The following is a 19,138-nucleotide window of genomic DNA, read 5'->3' as shown; positions in this document are numbered from 1 at the left end:
CTTTAAACAATGCACATTGCCTGGCTGTCTTGCAGATCCTCTGCCGCTAATGCTTTTAGCCATGGCCCCTGAACAAGCATGCAGATCGGATGCTTCTGCCTGGATTTGCCACATGCTTGTTTCAGGTGTTTGATTCAGACACTACTGCAGCCAAATAGATCAGCAGGACTGCCAGGCAACTGGTATTGCTGCAAAGGAAATAAATGTCAGCCTCCACATCCCTCTCCCTTCAGGCTCCCTTTAATAGCGAGGCCTGACAGGTGCTACAGTAATATTCCGCCGGCCGGGGCGGTTTTTGGAATGCAGGTGACAGATGGCGTCACGCTCTCGGTTCCCTCTTGTCAGGCAGGAGAGACACATGTGACATACAGCCAGGCCCCGGGTCTCCCAGGTCTCCGCAGAATGAGGAATGTGACCTTGCCGAGCAGCTGCTCCCCACACCGGATGCTCCGACGCAGCCCCAGAGGAGCAATTAGAGTAGGAGCAGCGCACCTGTGCCCAGGACCCCGGGGATAGGTGAGGGGGAGGCGGGCAGGTCTAGGAGAGGAGATGGAGCATCATCTCCTCTGAGTCTATCTCCAGCGCTGTCATTAGATCATCTTCTAGCCTTGTGTAGGGGGGAAAGGGTTAATCCTGACACCTGCTCCAGCAGGGAAACGCCAGGACGGCTGTACTGCCGGGCCTAAGGCACAACCTTCATCAATACTTCCCTGACTACGAGGCTTAAAGAGGAACTCCAGTGAAAATAATGTAATGAAAAAAGTGCTTACGTTTTACAGTAATTATGTATAAATGATTCAGTCAATGTTTCCCATTGCAAAATCTTCCCTCTCCCTGATTTACATTCTGACATTTATCACATGGTCACATTTTTACTGCTGGCAGGTGATGTAGCTGCTGCTTGCTTTTTTGGCAGTTGGAAACAGCTGTAAACAGTTATTTCCCACAATGCAACAAGGTTCCCAGACAGGAAACTGCCAAGAGTACCACAGTCCTCAGTTTCCTGTGGGAGGGGTTTCACCACAATATCAGCCATACAGCGCCCCCTGATGATCTGTTTGTGAAAAGGAATAGATTTCTCATGGGAAAGGGGGTATCAGCTACTGATTGGGGTGAAGTTCAATTCTTGGTTACAGTTTCTCTTTAACTGTGCCACACAGCAGTACTTAAAGCGCAGTAACCACTGGCAACCAACCAGTGGCGTAGCTAAGGAGCTGTGGGCCCCGGTGCAAGGTTTACATGGGGCACCCCAAGCACTCTATGCATAACAATTGATACTGCACACCAAAACCATGCCAAGGACAGCCACAGTGTCAGAAGTGCAAGGAGGGGATGGGGAACAGCTTGTTAATGATTACTATAATAAAAGCACCTATAGAAGCGACTATTATCAGCATAGGACCAATAGAGAGCTAATTCTGTGGTTGAGGGTAGGCCCCACTGGGCCCCTCTGGCCCAAGGGCCCCGATACGGTTGCTACCTCTGCAACCCCTATTGCTACGCCACTGTAAACAACTATTGTCCCGCCCACACGGATCTGGGCTTTCTTGCTATTTCGCCCTCACAGAATAGGTCCACTGCGCTACAGACACTGGTAGCCAATCAGAAAACAGAAGCTATGTCTTTGTTTATCAGTGTTACTTTGGTGAGCTACACGGTTACCGCTGTCACATGATGAACACAACAGAGGGTCCACCTCAAAATCCAGCTGAGCGCAAAACTCAACAAGGCTGATTCTTAAAGTTATGGTTATATAATGTGAATTATAATATTGCCGTCGGAACTGAACTTTGCAAGTTCAAAATCCCTTTGTTTAGCCCTGCTTGCCTGAAGTTTGCACCTATCCATACAGGCTTAACCCTTTCCAACCTAGTTTCCCTACCACCCACTTTCACCACTCACTTAATTGTTTCCGGGGTGGGCCAGCAAAATTTTTCACAGGTGGTGACCTATTTAGTCCTGTAGCCTAGGCCGTGACATCACTGGGAAGGCGGGACTGCTTAACAATATGCGGCAATATATAGCTATAGGAAGGGTTTTTGATGCTGAAACCATAAATTGCTATAAAAGTGGATATCCTGAAAAATGTTCTGCATTCTACTATATGTCACCACAGTGCTTCTTTAAAGGGGCACTATGGCTAAATTCTTCTTTTTTTTTTTTTACTATGTTTTTATTGAAAGTTTTTGTGATACATACAATCAAATACAGGGAAAAGAGAAAATTTATGGTGCTAACAGAGTCTCACAATTAGCGGATGTACAAACAGAATCCATCAAAACTTGGTATCTGCTGAACGAGGAGTAGTAAAGAGAAACTAGGAACAGTAAGCACTAAAGATGCAGCATGGTATTTTACAGAACTGTGTAAATTCTTCTTTTTAAGTCCCTTTAACATAAATATTTGTATGTGCAGCATTGTTAATGGCATTTATTGTGGCTGTTCAAATTTTTTTATTACTCTGGCACTACCCATTTATTGCCAAGGAGGCACGTCAGAAGATTTACCTTACTGACGCCAAAATCAGCATAATCCATTGTGTGGTAGGAGGCATCTGTTGTCTGTCTTGCCGGTTTTTCCTCCCCCCTCTGGTTCGCTCAGCGAGGATTATTCCAACTGTAACTGTAGTCACTGAGCTATGTGTACAGCTGCAGCCACCGTACAGCGCAGGACTGCGCCTTACCGCTCTATAGTTTCACGCGGCCTGCTGACGACCCCTTCTTTGAAGCTGGCACAGCAACGGACACCTATTGTTGTCCGTTACTGTGGTAACCAGCTCTCGTCTTTTCAAGTGCGCACACAGCGGCGGCGGCAGCTAGCAGACACGCGTGCTATTGCTGTGTCCTGCTTTGTATCTCGTCCTGCGCTGTACGGTGGCTGCAGCTGTACACATAGCTCAGTAACTACAGTTACAGTTGGAATAATCCTCGCTGAGCGAACCAGAGGGGGAAGGAAAAACCGGCAAGACAGACAACAGTTAGATGCCTCCTACCACACAATGGATTATGCTGATTTTGGCGTCAGTAAGGTAAATCTTCTGACGTGCCTCCTTGGCAATATTTTGGTAGTGCCAGAGTAATAAAAAATGTGAACAGCCACAATAAATGCCATTAACAATGCTGCACATACAAATATTTATGTTAAAGGGACTTAAAAAGAAGAATTTAGCCATAGTGTCCCTTTAAATAGGACTGTGCAAAGTCTGTCAGGATGCTGCAAGTCCACCCATCCCCCCTTTCCACCCAAAAATAAACTTTACGCCAGGATTAAACTTCATCCCAATCAGTAGCCGATAACCACTTTCCCATGAGAAATCTTTACTTTTTTCTGAATAGATCATCAGGGGGGTCTGTATGGCTGATATTGTGGTGAGACCCCTCCCGCAGTGTGATGTCAGGGCCATGGTCCTGACAGTTTCCTGTCTGTGAACCTCGTTGCATTGTGGGAGATGACAGCCGTTCCCAACTGCCAAGCAGGCAGTATCCCCTTTTGTGCAATGACAACCTTTTCATTTTAGCCAAGCACATTGTTAGTGGGTGTGTTTATAGATGAGGACAGTTAGTGCTGTCTGGATTGTTTTTCTTGTCTGCCAGCAGTACGGTAAATTTTTATTATTATTTATTAGATTTATATAGCGCCAACATATTACGCAGTGCTGTACAATAAATAGGATTACAGACAATGATAACAGGGGTGACAGCACAATACAGGTAATAGACAATAGATAGAACAATACAGGTAATAGCAATAAGATACACAACACAATGCAGATAGTAATACAATGCCAGATCAGACACTGGAATGGTAGTGGTAATAATACAAGTTCCCATAATTCTGGGTGAAGTGCACACAGTCATGTATGATACACAAGGGGAGAGGGCCCTGCCAAAGGCTTACAATCTAGAGGGAGGGGGTGGGGACACGAAAGGAGGGGGTGCATCAAGAAGTTTTAGGCAGAGAGAGTTAGTGCAGCATCAAGGTGAGTTAGGCCTCCTTGAAGAAGTGAGTTTTGAGTGCTTTTTTGAAGGTGTTGAAGGTGGGAGCGAGCCTGATGGGCAGTGGGAGAGAGTTCCACAGGATGGGGGCAGCTCTAGTGAAGTCCTGTAGTTGTGCATGGGAGTGCGAGTTGCGTGGGGGGCTTAGGAGGAGGTTGTTGGAGGAGCGAAGTGGGCGGCCAGGTGTGTATCTGCGGACCAGGTCAGAGATGTAGCTTGGGCAGGACTTGTGTATGGATTTGTATGCCAAACCTAGGATCTTGAAGTGGATTCTGAAGTGAATTGGAAGCCAGTGAAGGGATTTTGGGTTGGGCATCGTGGAGACAGAGCGGTGGGAGATGATGACCTGCAGGCTCGCGCTGAATCGAACAACATGAAAGAGTTACATGAGTATCAATCATTTCTTGATATGTATTCTATTTTTTAACTTCTCATTTTGCAATGTCTTTTTTTTTCCCCCTGCATAACAGAGACTCTTTTAGTAAAGTTCCCCTTTAATGTCTTGCCTTGTGTTGTAGGGTCCTTAGTAAAGAGTACACAGAAGTCATGCCACGGATCTCCTCCGCTGTACGGGGACACAAGGATTCCCTGATCCCAGGAGAGCCTCAGCTGAACGTGTGTGACCGGGCTGTCATGGTGAGTCTGTGGCTGCTCAGGCGGAGTGACGCAATGTATAGTCCTCTGAGTCTTGCTTGTACCGGACACACCTGACTTCGGGTGCATTGTGTTTACATGCGGGGGCCTGCTTTGCTTTGCATCACTTATTTTTAGGCACTCGGGGCCATATTTCTCCACAGGCCTCCCAAGCCACGGCCTTGGGCGCCTGCTGCTTAAAGAGGAACTCCAGTGAAAATAATGTATTAAAATAATTATGTATACATGATTTAGTCAGTGTTTGCACATTGTAAAATCTTTCCTCTCCCCGATTTACATTCTGACATTTATCACATGGTGACATTTTTACTGATGGCAGGGGATGTCACTGGAAGGAGATGCTGCTTGCTTTTTTTGGCAGTTGGAAACAGCTGTAAACAGCTGTTATTTCCCGCAGTGCAACGAGGTTCACAGATAGGAATCTTCCAGGACCATGGTCCTGACATCACACTGTGGGAGGGGTTTCACCACAATATCAGCCATACAGCGCCCCCTGATGGTCTGTTTGTGAAAAGATTTCTCATGGGAAAGGGGATATCAGCTACTGATTGGGATGGAGTTCAATTCTTGGTTATGGTTTCTCTTTGAGGAAGATAGTGTCAACAAAGAGGTTAAATGAACACTAGAAGGAGGTCCCTGGCCTTGTGAGCTTACAGTCTAGAGCAGGGGTGGCGAACTCAAAAATAAAAAGTGGGCCAAAATTGAACACTGGAATCAAGCCCTGGGCCAGCCTCAATGTCTAGTGGCCCTCCTCCCTTCTGTATAAAGTCGGCGGGCCGCCACGTGTATCATTGCACGCGTTACCGCGGTTACAGGACGCTATAGCGGGTGCCAACATGTATCTTTGTAAGCGTTGACACCTGCTATAGCATCCTGTAACCGCGGTAATGCGTGTAATGATGCGCATGTTGGCCCGCCGACTCCGAGTCGGCAAAAACGGAACTTGCTGGCGGTGGGGGACCAGAGGATCGTTGAGTGCTGCGTGGGCACAGGATGGCTGGAGGGGGCTGGTAAAAGCAGAACTAGCTGGTGGCGGGGGACTGGAGCAGCAGTGAGTTACTACGAGGGCACAGGATGGCTGCAGGGGGCTGGTAGAAGCAGAACTAGCTGGCGGTGGGGGACTGGAGCAGCAGTGAGTGACTACGAGGGCACAGGATGGCTGCATGGGGCTGGTAGAAGCAGAACTAGCTGGTGGCGGGGGACTGGAGCAGCAGTGAGTGACTGCGAGGGCACAGGATGGCTGCATGGGGCTGGTAGAAGCAGAACTAGCTGGTGGCGGGGGACCGGAGCAGCAGTGAGTGACTACGAGGGCACAGGATGGCTGCATGGGGCTGGTAGAAGCAGAACTAGCTGGCAGCGGGGGACTGGAGCAGCAGTGAGTGACTACGAGGGCACAGGATGGCTGCATGGGGCTGGTAGAAGCAGAACTAGCTGGTGGCGGGGGACTGGAGCAGCAGTGAGTCACTACGAGGGCACAGGATGGCTGCAGGGGACTGGTAGAAGCAGAACTAGCTGGTGGCGGGGGACTGGAGCAGCAGTGAGTGACTACGAGGGCACAGGATGGCTGCCTGGGGCTGGTAGAAGCAGAACTAGCTGGCGGAGTGGGACTGGAGCAGCAGTGAGTGACTATGAGGGCACAGGATGGCTGCATGGGGCTGGTAGAAGCAGAACTAGCTGGTGGCGGGGGACTGGAGCAGCAGTGAGTGACTACGAGGGCACAGGATGGCTGGAGGGGGCTGGTAAAAGCAGAACTATCTGGTGGTGGGGTAACAAGAGGATCGGTGAGTGCAGCGGGGCACAGGATGGCTGGAGGGGGCCGCTAAAAGCTCCAGGTAAGTGAAACTCATTTTTTATCATTGGGTTTAGGTTCCCTTTAAGCGATGAATGTGCCAGGCAACCACTTGGGGAGCGAACCTGGAAGAGGAGTCTGGATACAGCGGCGGGCAGACGGGAGGTAAAATATTGATGCAGGGGCACCGGGGGTACATGTACTCTAGGGGTGGGAGACAACGCGGCGTCACGATTCCGATTGATGAAAGATTTCATGCTGAAATCGGTCGGAAATCAGCCTGCGGTTTATGGCGACCATCAGATCGCTCTCTCATCAGAGAGAGATCTATTAATCGATCACCCACCAAAATCGGTAGAGGTATGGGCACCTTTAGAGATCGATACACAGAGCTTGATTGATAGGCTGTCGTGATTATTACCTCCCTGGATTTGGGGAGTATTCGCTGCTCATTGCTATAACATGTTAGAGTACCCAGCAAGCTCATGGTGAACCAGAACTCCCAGGACTGTGTAAGTTATATAACATGGTACAATGTGCTGATGTGTCCAGATGTCTAGCATGTTCTGATGCTGCCATCTAGTGTCTGAACTCTGCACTGCGGTCTAAAATGTATACAATATGTACAGTAATAAATATTCTTATATTTTATAATACCAAGAATAAATGTTACTATACTTTATGTATGGCTTTTAGACAGCAGTGGAGGGTTCAGACACTAGATGGCTCTGATGACTCAAGTAACTGAACATGTTGTTTTGGGGCTGTCTGTGAGTTGATTTAATTCTGAGTTGATTCAAATCTTATGGAAATTTGATAGGTCAATTTGCTGCTCAAATTTGCATATTATTTGTAGCAAACATGAAATCCTTGCCATCTCATTGACTATTCCCACTTTTGACAGAGCAATGCACCATGTTCTAAGAATGGGCAGGCAAAGTTATGCGCATCTGCTCTTCACATCTGAATACACCTTTGCAACAAAATAATTATTGCTTTGTGATTTAAACTTACTTTCAGATGCTATAGATGCACTTCAGCCGGCATTACGTATGCTGCTTTGGTACAGTTTGTGATTTTGATGACTTTTTATTCCAATTATATGCTTCCCGGATTTATCTGTAGATTTCCGTTCCAGTGCTTGGTCCCTCTGAACATATTTGACAAGAGCTCGTTCAATATGATCTCATGGCTGTGTTCCCATCTGTGTATGAGCGTGGCCGTACTGGGCATGTGCGACTGCAGTCCGCACATGCCCAGTAACAAACTGCTTTTGGATATAATGGCCTGGCATCCAGTAACTGCTGAGTCCATCGTTGCAATCTGTAGTGCTTTGTTCTTGTATGACTGGTTAGTAACAGTGTTCTTGTCTTCTAGAACTGGTCACCTCCAGGATGTGAAAAACTTGGGAGATGTCTGAGCCCCCCGGAGTCCAAGCCCTGGAAATGCGTCTGGCCTCACTGAAGACACGCTAGTCTGCACCAGATGTTGGCTGCACAGGCAGGATCTATAGCTGAGCGCCGAGACAAGGATTCCACTGTCCAGGTGGAGGAATCTATTGCGCCAGGAAATCATTTCACTTTGCTTTACTATTGCTTAAAGCACAGGTGTGAAACTCCAGGCCTGGGGGGCCAGATCCATGCCGGTGTTTAGGATGGACTGAGGAAGAGAGGAATGTACTCTACCTGATGGACCGCACCTTTCCTGATCCAGACCCAGCAATTAATTTCAGCTGTGCCAAAAACGTGTGAGGATCTCGGCCCTCGAAGGACCGCTTTGACATCCCTGGGCCTAAAAGGGAACCTGAAATGAGAGTGATGCGGAGGCTGCCATATTTATTTCCGTTTAAACAATGCATATTGCCTGGCTGTCCTGCTGATCCTCTGCCTTAATACTTTTAACCACAGCCCCTGAACAAGCATGCAGATCAGGTGCTCTCACTGAAGTCAGACTGGATTAGCCGCATGCTTGTTAGAAATGTGTGACTCAGACACTACTGCAGCCAGAGAGATCAGCAGGACAGCCAGGCAACTGGTATTGTATAAAAGGAAACTAATATGGCAGCCTCCATATCGCTCTCGCCTCAGGTTCACTTTAACAAAGGAAATATTGGATTAACTGACAGATACAAGGCAAGACACAGAGCATTTATATTACGCTTTTCTCCAGGTGGGCTCAAAGCACCAGAGCTGCAGCCACAAAGACACGCACCACAAGCGACCAGGATCATTAAGCAGCCTTGCCCAAAAACTCCTTACTGTTTTATGTACTGCCTTGAGCCGGAATTTGAAACCTGGGCAAAGGCTTAAAGAGACACTGAAGTGGGAAATAAAGGATATAATACTGTATATTCCAGCGTATAAGACAACCCCCAACTTTTCCAGTTAAAATTTAAATTTTGGGATATACTCTCCCTATAAGACTACCCCTCTTGACTGTTGGACATCTGTATACTGTACTGTATGTATCGGTGCTATACTGTATAAACAGGTACAGATACTGGTGCTGTACTGTATGTAGCTCCCAGTATACAACAACCAACCAATCACAGCAAGCGATGTACCTTACCGGCGATTGGCTGGTTGGTGTATACAAAGCCTGCTTGGATTGGTCAGCTATCCCTGTCTCCAAGACAACTTGTACACCACTTGCTGCTTTCATACGGTTGCCGCATACGGTGGGGATGCGTCCGGGGACGTTTTGGTGCTCCCCCCCCGCCACACATTCCAATCATATACGGCAACCGCAGATTCTCCAGTCCACCTCAGAAGTTTCAGCACCTGCCCCATAAGACGACACCTGGCGTATATGACGACCCTTGACTTTTGACCAGATTTTCCGGGGTTAAAAAGTAGTCTTATACACCAGAATATACAGTAAATTGGTTGTGTAGTACGGATAATTACTAGAACATTAGTAGCAAAGAAAACATTCTCATATTTTTATTTTCAGTGATATAGTGTTTTTTATAACATTGCATCATTCTCTAATATTTGCAGTTTACAAACTACTCAGCATTCTAAGTGATTTTACAGAGCAGGTCAGTGAACTATTGACATGTCCTCAGACAGAGAAAAAGACACAGTGACTGACAGTTGAGATAACAAGCTTCAGAAGACAGAGCTCTCTGCGACTTTGAAAGTCATGGAGCTCAATGGCTCTTTTGCATAGATAACAACTGGAGTTTCTTACCTCTTCCTGTACTGGAAACAATATTAGACTTATGTCTCTGCTCCTAATGTTTTATTTCTTAGCTGTACTACACATACAAATCATTATATCATCCTTTTTTTCGCTTCAGTTTCTCTTTAAGGTAAACCTTAACTGAGAGAGATATGGATGTTTCCTTTTAAACAATACCAGTTGCCTGGCAGTCCTGCTGATCTCTTTGGCTGCAGTAGTGGCTGAATCACACACCTGAAACGAGCATGCAGTTAATCCAGTCTGACTTCAGTCAGAGCACCTGATCTGCATGCTTGCTGAGGGGCTGTGGCTAAAAGTATTAGAGACACAGGATCAGCAGGAGAGTCAGGCAACTGGTATTATTTTAAAAGGAAAAATCCGTATCCTTCTCAGTTTAGGGTCCCTTTGAATACCACAGCCTTACCAGTCCGCTATCCAGCTGATCCAATACAGAGATTGGGATTCTCCTCTCGCTGGACAGACATATTAGGCCTGGATGTCACTCTGCTTCAGATTCTACTCCTGTTCCAGCATCTTCCTAACACCTCATTAGTCTGGGGATGCTAGCTGGATAAACGAGCTACTCTCATCTCCCGTTGGTATTTCCTGGCATCACGCACCTTATGCTGGCTTGTCTGATCAGTTTGACTATATAGCTATGTGGCCATTGTTGATGGCAGATGGCAGCGCTATGCTTTCTGCTCTTACTGTGAAACTAATGTACAGTAGTTTTGTAGATGCTCATAAATTAAAGAGGTACTCTTTCCTACACAGCGGGCTCTGTGTAAGTGAATAGGATGTAGGACTAAACTTGTTATAAAGGTCCCTGTTTTTCAGTGCAGCTGTCCACTCCAGCAGGCCCACCCCTGTGAGTAGGGATAGCCAATGAGATGCAAAGCATTCCAAGATGATGCAGGATTATGCAAATATATGCAGATTGAAAATGAACCAATCAAATGTCCCCTCAGCAGGATTTGTTTGGTGCATTTTCAAGCTACATAAATTTCCTGCACCATTGCTGGGGGAGACTGCAGGGCTATCCGCCTATCCCTGCTGCAACCGAACAGAAATACATAATATGAATGGAATAATCGGGGATTGAGAGAGTACCTGTATAACGTTTTCATTGGTTGGTGCAGGGATAGGTGGATACCCCTGCAGGTGAATGGCTCCCATATATTTTATATCAGAGAAGCATAGTGTCCTTTCATCCACGAATTGTTCTTCCTTGATGATGCAGGGATGGTGGTAAGACAGCAGGGGGCGCTGTGATGTGTATCTGGAGGGGAAAACAAGCAAAAGATACAGTACTTACCTCAGTAGAGGGAGGTCTCTGGATAATCCAGAGCGTTCCCCTCGAGCTCGCCGTTCCAGTGCTGGGACCCTCTGAATCTGTTCAGCAAGGAATAGGATCATCAGCCAACCTCCTGACCATGTATGAGCATGGTGGGAGATAGCCCACTTCTGAGCAGATCTATGCTACTATGCAGTGCGGCTGCAGTCATTCCCAGACGTGAGTGCGGGCATAAAGAGGAGGGTGCCGGACCAGCAGTGGTCTCAAGAAGGGTTGGACAAAGCCAACTTGTGCAGAGGTACTGCATCTGCAAGTGAAGCATGAGTTCAACTCCTAGGTCAGAAAAAAAAGAAGGGTAGGAGAAGCCTTTGGATCATGCACTGAAGACTGAGGCAAGTATCTAACTGCCTTTTTTAAAAAAAAAAATTACAGGTTTGCATTAACCAAATACTCCCCAATCTTCACTTCTAGTCACGTCTTTTCTACTGTTACACCGCCAGCCTGCAGGTAGGGAACGCTGCTTCAGGCAATGCTGATCAGCCAGGTATTGTAGCTGTATCCTCTGAAGAGTGATGCCAAGCTTGACACTGATACTTAAATTATGCTGAAATAAAACCTGTTTTAGGTAATCAGATTTCTCATCCTGTTGGTTTATCTTCTAGAGACTGCATGCACTGACTCTCCTATTTCTGCTAATATGTGGGTCCTGTCCTCTCCTGCTCCCACAACCCTGAAATTTCCCTTGCAGGGCAACAACAGCCATTCTGTAGGGGCATATGGGGTAATTGCCTGGGAGCCCTTCAAGTTGGGGGTTGTGGAGATCAAAACTGGAGATCAAAACTGTGGCCTTTCTTACATGTGTACGTTACAGCTGCACTATATATGTGTGGAGTGAGGTCACTGTGGCTGCACTGTATACACTGGAGGCATTATGGCTGCACTATATATGTGTGGGGTGAGGTCACTGTGGCTGCACTGTATACACTGGAGGCGTTATGGCTGCACTTGTTCTATGGGTAAATAATGGCTGCATTTGTTATGTTACAAAATCACGGTGATTATAGAACAGCTTTACAATGACTTGGTAAAGCGGACTTGAAGATGCTGTATTTTTTCGACTATAAGACTCAAAAGTGGGGAAAAGTCACTACGTCTTGCCTGCCTGCCAATACCAACCTCCAACTCGCTGCAATGTCAGGGACTCCCTGTACTGTGGCCATGCAGAGGAGGACACAGGGGGACAAATAGAAGACACAAAGGGGCATAAAGGAGGACAGAGGTGGACACGGAAACACAAGAGGTACAAGATGCCACTTCACCATGGATGCACCATGTCCTCCTAAACCTGGGTGCGTCCAGGGCCGGTTCAAGGGGCCCTGAGGCAAACTTCAGCGTTGGGGCCCCCATTACCCCTCTGCTCCCCGGGGCCCAGCTGCAAGTATATTAGCAGCCATAATTACCCTATCCCCGGTGCGTGAGCGGACGGGCAGCGGCTGCACTCAAAGACATTCTCTATGACCCGGCGCGTCATGTGTAAACACGCCGGGTGACGGGTCATAGAGAAGGTGGGAGACAGCATGTCTCTGAGTGCAGCCGCTGCCCGTCCGCTCACTCACCGGAAATAGGGTAATTATGGCTGCTAATATTCGTGCAGCAGGGGCCCGGGGAGCAGTGCGAGCAGGGGGGGGGGAGAAAATATCGCAGGGTCGGTGCTGCTGGGGCCCAAGCAGAGGTCGGGGCCCCGGGGCAAATGCCCCTTTTGCCTCTATGGTAGTGCCTGCCCTGGGTTCATCTTATGGTCAGGTGCGTCTTATAGTCTGAAAAATACGATAGTTTAAGCTTCACTTACCTGGTGTAGCAAAGGAGTATTAGCCAGGCAGCACCCAACCATCCAAGGGTGATGTGCTTTGGTAGTTGTCCCTCTGTCCCTGGAACAGCAGATTGGCCTAGTGCACACCAGAGCGCTTCGGCAGCGTTTTTCGATCCGCTTGCGGGTGCAGATCCGCTAGGGTAATGTATTTCAATGGGCTGGTGCACACCAGAGCGGGAGGCGGTTTGCAGAAACGCATACTCCCGGGCTGCTGCAGATTTTGGATTGCGGAGGCGTTTCTGCCTCATTGTAAAGTATAGGAGAAACGCAAACCGCTCTGAAAAATGCTACATCAGAGCGGTTTGCCAGGCGGTTTTTGTTACAGTAGCTGTTTAGTAACAGCTTTACTGTAACAATACATGAAATCTACTATACCAAAAACGCTTCCCAAAACCGCAAAACGCTAGCTGAAACGCTACAGAAAAAGAAAAAGCGTTTCAAAATCTGCTAGCATTTTGCGGATCTGCTAGCGGTTTTTGGTGTGCACCAAGCCTAAGAGAAGGAACTTCAGTCATTTAAAGGACAACTGAAGTGAGGAGAATATGGAAGCTGCCATATTTATTTCCTTTTAAACAATACCAGTTGCCTGGCTGCCCTGCAGATCTAATCCTTTTTAGCCATAGACCCTGAATAAGCCTGCAGATCTCATAAAATTAGCTGCATGCTTGTTTCTGGTGCGATTCATACACTACTGCAGCCAAATAGACCAGCAGGGCTGCCAGGCAACTGGTATTGTTTCTGCCTCCATATCACTCTACAGGTGTCCTTTAAAGAAAAGTCCAAAAGGCAGTATGGAGCTAGTGGATGCCCCTTAGATGCGATCTGGCCCCCACAGTCTGGACTTGGCTGCTCCCGATAAAACCACTGTAGTAAAAGAAGAAGAGTAGTACTACTTCCTGGAGCGAGTGACGTCACTTCCGCCCCGCGTTGGAGCTCAGTCCCCGGCTCGGCTAAGAGGGACAAGGCTGATCTGGGCTGTGTACGCTGTGCAAGCCCCACCACAAACAGGTGAGACCTGTCCTATTAGAGCACAGTCCAGCAGTGCAACGGACTTAGAGCGCCCCTCTCTCTTCTTCCTTTAAAGAAAAGTGTCACTGGACAGAAATGAGCGTGGAAACCCTTACATGTTTATACTAGTCACAATAATGTGCCACTGTATGCATGCTGTAAATAACAGGGCTGTGGAGTCGGAGTCGTGGAGTCGGGCAATTTTGGGTGCCTGGAGTCGGGAAAAAATGCTCCGACTCCTAATGAATTTGTAACTGTAATCAAAATAGAAAATATGATAAAATGTTCTATTTCTCAGATAATAGTCATTAAAAATAATGTATATATACAGTATATATACAGTAATAGCTGTGCTTAGTCCACAAAAATGAAATACACCAATCAAAATTAGTTACTTGTGCTGCTTCAATAAAGCAGTCACCGTATTTTTAAGGTACATATCTGATTGTGACTGTATATATGATGTGTACACAGGAATCTCTTATATATACTAAATAACATCTATGCTGTAAGAATAAAGCCTGATGTGTAGCTGTGTCACTAATAGAGATGGTCAATGAGATGGAAATAATTCTGCATTGATGCTGATTTATGCAAATGTACGCACTCCCTTTGCTGATGAAATCAAATCATTTGATATGTTGTTAAAATTTGGTTTGGTGACTACAAATTAAAGGGTACCTGAGACGGATGAAAAGTAAAGTTTTATACATACCTGGGGCTTCCTCCAGCCCCCTTCAGGCTAATCAGTCCCTCGCTGTCCTCCACCACCCGGATCTTTTGCTATGAGTCCTGGTAATTCAGCCAGTCAGCGCTGTCCGGCCGCATGCCGCTCCCACAGCCAGGAACATTCTGCACCTGCGCAATAGTGCTGCACAGGTGTAGTATGCTCCTGGCGGCGGAGTGTGTGCATGCGCACTACGCCCGACTGGCTTAAGTACCTGGACTCATAGCAGAAGATCCAGGTGGTGGAGGAGGACAGCGAGGAACTGATTATCCTGAAGGCGGCTGGAGGAATCCCCAGGTATGTATAAAACTTTAATTTCATCTGTCTCAGGTTTACTTTGTTACACAGTAGTACTATACTCTACATATGCACTCCCCACAGAGCTGCAGGGAATCCACTGAGAATGCTGTGCACATTGAACACAGAGGTGTTGTCTGTTTACAATCTCCTCATTCCCCTGCAGAGTACCTGCACATCATTCTTACATGTACCCACACTTACATTGCCTAGGGCCTGATAGATGTTCTTTGTTCCGGTTTGTACCTTTTACAAGTACTCTTACCAAGGACTAGTTTTAGTCTAAAGGGAATAAATATAGTAGTCTACACATCCTTCTCACTTCAGTTGTCTTGTAAAATTCCTAAGCTTTGGCAGTTAAGAGACGAATTTCATGTTACATACTTTTAATCAAAAAAAATTGTAATATGCAAATTAGAGGAGTCGGAGTCGGTGGAATCCTAAACTGAGGAGTCGGAGTCGGTGGATTTTTGGACCGACTCCACAGCCCTGGTAAATAAACAGATTTTAAAATGAGTCGAACTTTGGGTAAAAAGTGAAATACTTACCTAAGGAGGAGGAAGCCTCTGGATCCTGTAGAGGTTATACCTCTGCAACCACGCTCCACTTCAAGCATGAGTGTGGCCATACTGCGCCTGCACAAGCACGGCCGCGCCTGTAAGCTGTATGCATTGGCGCAGCAATAGGGGATGTCTCCATATTCCTCTCACTACAGGTGTCCTTTAAAACTGACCCTGATGGAAAGCTTGTTCCGTCACCTTTAAATTGGTGGTAACCTCAACCCAGTCATCAAAACATTTTAAACAATGGTGTAGAAGTAGCTTGGTAGTATTGTGTTTTCTACTTATATTGCTACCTCCCAACTTTTTGAGATAAGAAAGAGGGACACTTTAAGACACACCCCTGTCACACCTCTAACCACGCCCACGCCACACCCCTCATCACGCTTATCACAAAGAATTTAGAGTAAAAAGATGTAGTTTTATCACTCAAATCACACTGGTCATTTCTATTATCAGTAGTTTTTCTCGAACCCGTAGATTAGAGCGCAGGAGATTTGGGCGCAGCCATAGACCGTAATAAGAATAACAGCTGCCAGCGCACAGAAAGTAACTCCGGCGCAGTCAGAAGACAGAGCTGAAGTTACTTTTCAATTCATATATTCAAATATTGTTATTCGACCGCCTGCAATAGCTGGAAGCCGAATTACATCATTCCCCACCATCCACGTGGACCTGGAGGGGGAATAGTAATTAATGTCGCCGGGACTTGTGCAGCAGCAGGGTAAGCCGTATATCGTCTCTATCCTGCGCCCAAATCTCCCAGCGGCCAGTTCACTTTTACACGTTTTTCTTCAGTCTTGACAGAGGGATTTGGGTTCCCAAAGAGGGACAATTCCTCAGAAAGCAGGACAGTTGGAAGCTATGATTATTTGTCTTTATTGCTTATGCTGGGAATACACGGTTCGCTTCTGCCGTGCGTTTCTGCTCTCGATCTTTTTCGCTCGATTTCAGATCTCAATTCTTATCTTCCTCTTGTTTTTCTTATCTTTTTCCATTCACTTCTATCAGAAATCGAGCTGCAAAATAATGGAAAGGGAGATCGGACATGTCGGAAATTATCTATCCAACCATCTAATCAGCTACAAAATGAGCTGTATATTCCCAGCATTAGGAATGCTTTGTGGTATGCCCAAATAGATTGTGAATAGGGGTGTAACAAGGATGTGGCTAAAGATGTCTTTAGCTCCCAACTGTCCCTCTTTTTGGGAACCCTGTCCATCATTGGATGTCCTACGGACTGTACTGCGCAGGCGCAGTAGTTCTGCGCAATACAGCCTGGAGGACGTCCGATGACAGGGCGACTGCGTGAGGCGCACGTTGAAGCGCACCAGAAACAAGACAAATAACATTTATATCACGCTTTTCTCCTGGCGGACTCAAAGCGCCAGAGCTGCAGCCACTAGGACATGCTCTATAGGCAGTAGCAGTGTTAGGCCAGAGCTGCAGCCACTAGGGGGCGCTCTATAGGCAGTAGCAGTGTTAGGCCAGAGCTGCAGCCACTAGGGAGTGCTCTATAGGCAGTAGCAGTGTTAGGCCAGAGCTGCAGCCACTAGGGGGAGAGCTCTATAGGCAGTAGCAGTGTTAGGCCAGAGCTGCAGCCACTAGGGGGCGCTCTATAGGCAGTAGCAGTGTTAGGCCAGAGCTGCAGCCACTAGGGAGTGCTCTATAGGCAGTAGCAGTGTTAGGCCAGAGCTGCAGCCACTAGGGGGCGCTCTATAGGCAGTAGCAGTGTTAGGCCAGAGCTGCAGCCACTAGGGGGAGCTCTATAGGCAGTAGCAGTGTTAGGCCAGAGCTGCAGCCACTAGGGGTGCTCTATAGGGAGTAGCAGTGTTAGGCCAGAGCTGCAGCCACTAGGGTGCACTCTATAGGCAGTAGCAGTGTTAGGCCAGAGCTGCAGCCACTAGGGGTGCTCTATAGGGAGTAGCAGTGTTAGGCCAGAGCTGCAGCCACTAGGGGGAGCTCTATAGGCAGTAGCAGTGTTAGGCCAGAGCTGCAGCCACTAGGGGTGCTCTATAGGCAGTAGCAGTGTTAGGCCAGAGCTGCAGCCACTAGGGTGCACTCTATAGGCAGTAGCAGTGTTAGGCCAGAGCTGCAGCCACTAGGGGTGCTCTATAGGGAGTAGCAGTGTTAGGCCAGAGCTGCAGCCACTAGGGGCGCTCTATAGGCAGTAGCAGTGTTAGGCCAGAGCTGCAGCCACTAGGGGGAGCTCTATGGGCAGTAGCAGTGTTAGGCCGGAGCTGCAGCCACTAGGGGGTGCTCTATAGGCAGTAGCAGTGTTAGGCCAGAGCTGCAGCCACTAGGGGGCGCTCTATAGGCAGTAGCAGTGTTAGGCCAGAGCTGCAGCCACTAGGGGGCGCTCTATAGGAAGTAGCAGTGTTAGGCCAGAGCTGCAGCCACTAAGGTGTGCTCTATAGGCAGTAGCAGTGTTAGGCCAGAGCTGCAGCCACTAGGGAGTGTTCTATAGGCAGTAGCAGTGTTAGGCCAGAGCTGCAGCCACTAGGGGGAGCTCTATAGGCAGTAGCAGTGTTAGGCCAGAGCTGCAGCCACTAGGGGGAGCTCTATAGGCAGTAGCAGTGTTAGGCCAGAGCTGCAGCCACTAGGGGTGCTCTATAGGCAGTAGCAGTGTTAGGCCAGAGCTGCAGCCACTAGGGTGCACTCTATAGGCAGTAGCAGTGTTAGGCCAGAGCTGCAGCCACTAGGGGTGCTCTATAGGCAGTAGCAGTGTTAGGCCAGAGCTGCAGCCACTAGGGTGCACTCTATAGGCAGTAGCAGTGTTAGGCCAGAGCTGCAGCCACTAGGGGTGCTCTATAGGGAGTAGCAGTGTTAGGCCAGAGCTGCAGCCACTAGGGGCGCTCTATAGGCAGTAGCAGTGTTAGGCCAGAGCTGCAGCCACTAGGGGGAGCTCTATGGGCAGTAGCAGTGTTAGGCCGGAGCTGCAGCCACTAGGGGGTGCTCTATAGGCAGTAGCAGTGTTAGGCCAGAGCTGCAGCCACTAGGGGGCGCTCTATAGGCAGTAGCAGTGTTAGGCCAGAGCTGCAGCCACTAGGGGGCGCTCTATAGGAAGTAGCAGTGTTAGGCCAGAGCTGCAGCCACTAAGGTGTGCTCTATAGGCAGTAGCAGTGTTAGGCCAGAGCTGCAGCCACTAGGGGTGCTCTATAGGCAGTAGCAGTGTTAGGCCAGAGCTGCAGCCACTAGGGGGCGCTCTATACGAAGTAGCAGTGTTAGGGAAACTTGCCAAAGGTCTCCTACTGAATAGGTGCTGGCTTACTGAACCGGCAGAGCTGAGATTCGAATCCTGGTCCCCTGCGTCAGAGGCAGAGCCCTTAAAGGGGAACTGAAGAGAGAGGTATATGGAGGCTGTCATGTTTATTTCCTTTTAATCAATACCAGTTGCCTGGCAGCCCTGCTGGTCTATTTCTCTGCAGTAGTATCTGATTAAAACCAGAAACAAGCATGCAGCTAGTCTTGTCAGATCAGACTTATAAGTCTGAACCACTGAAACACCTGATCTGCTGCATGCTTGTTCAAGGGCTATGGCTAATAGTATTAGAGGCAGAGGATCAGCAGGGCTGCCAGGCAACTGGTATTGTCTAAAAGGAAATAAACATGACAGCCTCCATATACCTCTCTCTTCAGTTCCCCTTTAACTATTACACCATCCAGCCACTACAAGAGCCTGACCAGGAAGCCAGCCTAGCCAGGTCGGGTGAGCCACTGGAGACCCCCGGGAGCCTGCGGAGCGGCGCCGAGGGCACGTC

General features: G+C 48.0%; 1 protein-coding gene across 1 annotated transcript in view; it reads left to right on the top strand.

Moving 5' to 3' along the window:
* Window positions 1-11,547, top strand: part of LOC137537604 (N-acetylgalactosamine-6-sulfatase-like) — a 57,077-nt gene extending 45,530 nt beyond the window's left edge. Inside the window, exons 9-10 of the mRNA XM_068259486.1 lie at window positions 4,514-4,631; window positions 7,816-11,547. Coding sequence (XP_068115587.1) covers window positions 4,514-4,631; window positions 7,816-7,902 — 205 coding nt within the window. The 3' untranslated portion in view covers window positions 7,903-11,547. The remainder of the gene's footprint in view (window positions 1-4,513; window positions 4,632-7,815) is intronic.
* The last annotated feature ends 7,591 nt before the right edge of the window (window positions 11,548-19,138 follow it).

The sequence above is a fragment of the Hyperolius riggenbachi genome, chromosome 11 (genome assembly GCF_040937935.1).
Source record: "Hyperolius riggenbachi isolate aHypRig1 chromosome 11, aHypRig1.pri, whole genome shotgun sequence".
Lineage (NCBI taxonomy): Eukaryota > Metazoa > Chordata > Amphibia > Anura > Hyperoliidae > Hyperolius > Hyperolius riggenbachi.
This window is presented reverse-complemented; position numbering and strand designations above follow the sequence as displayed.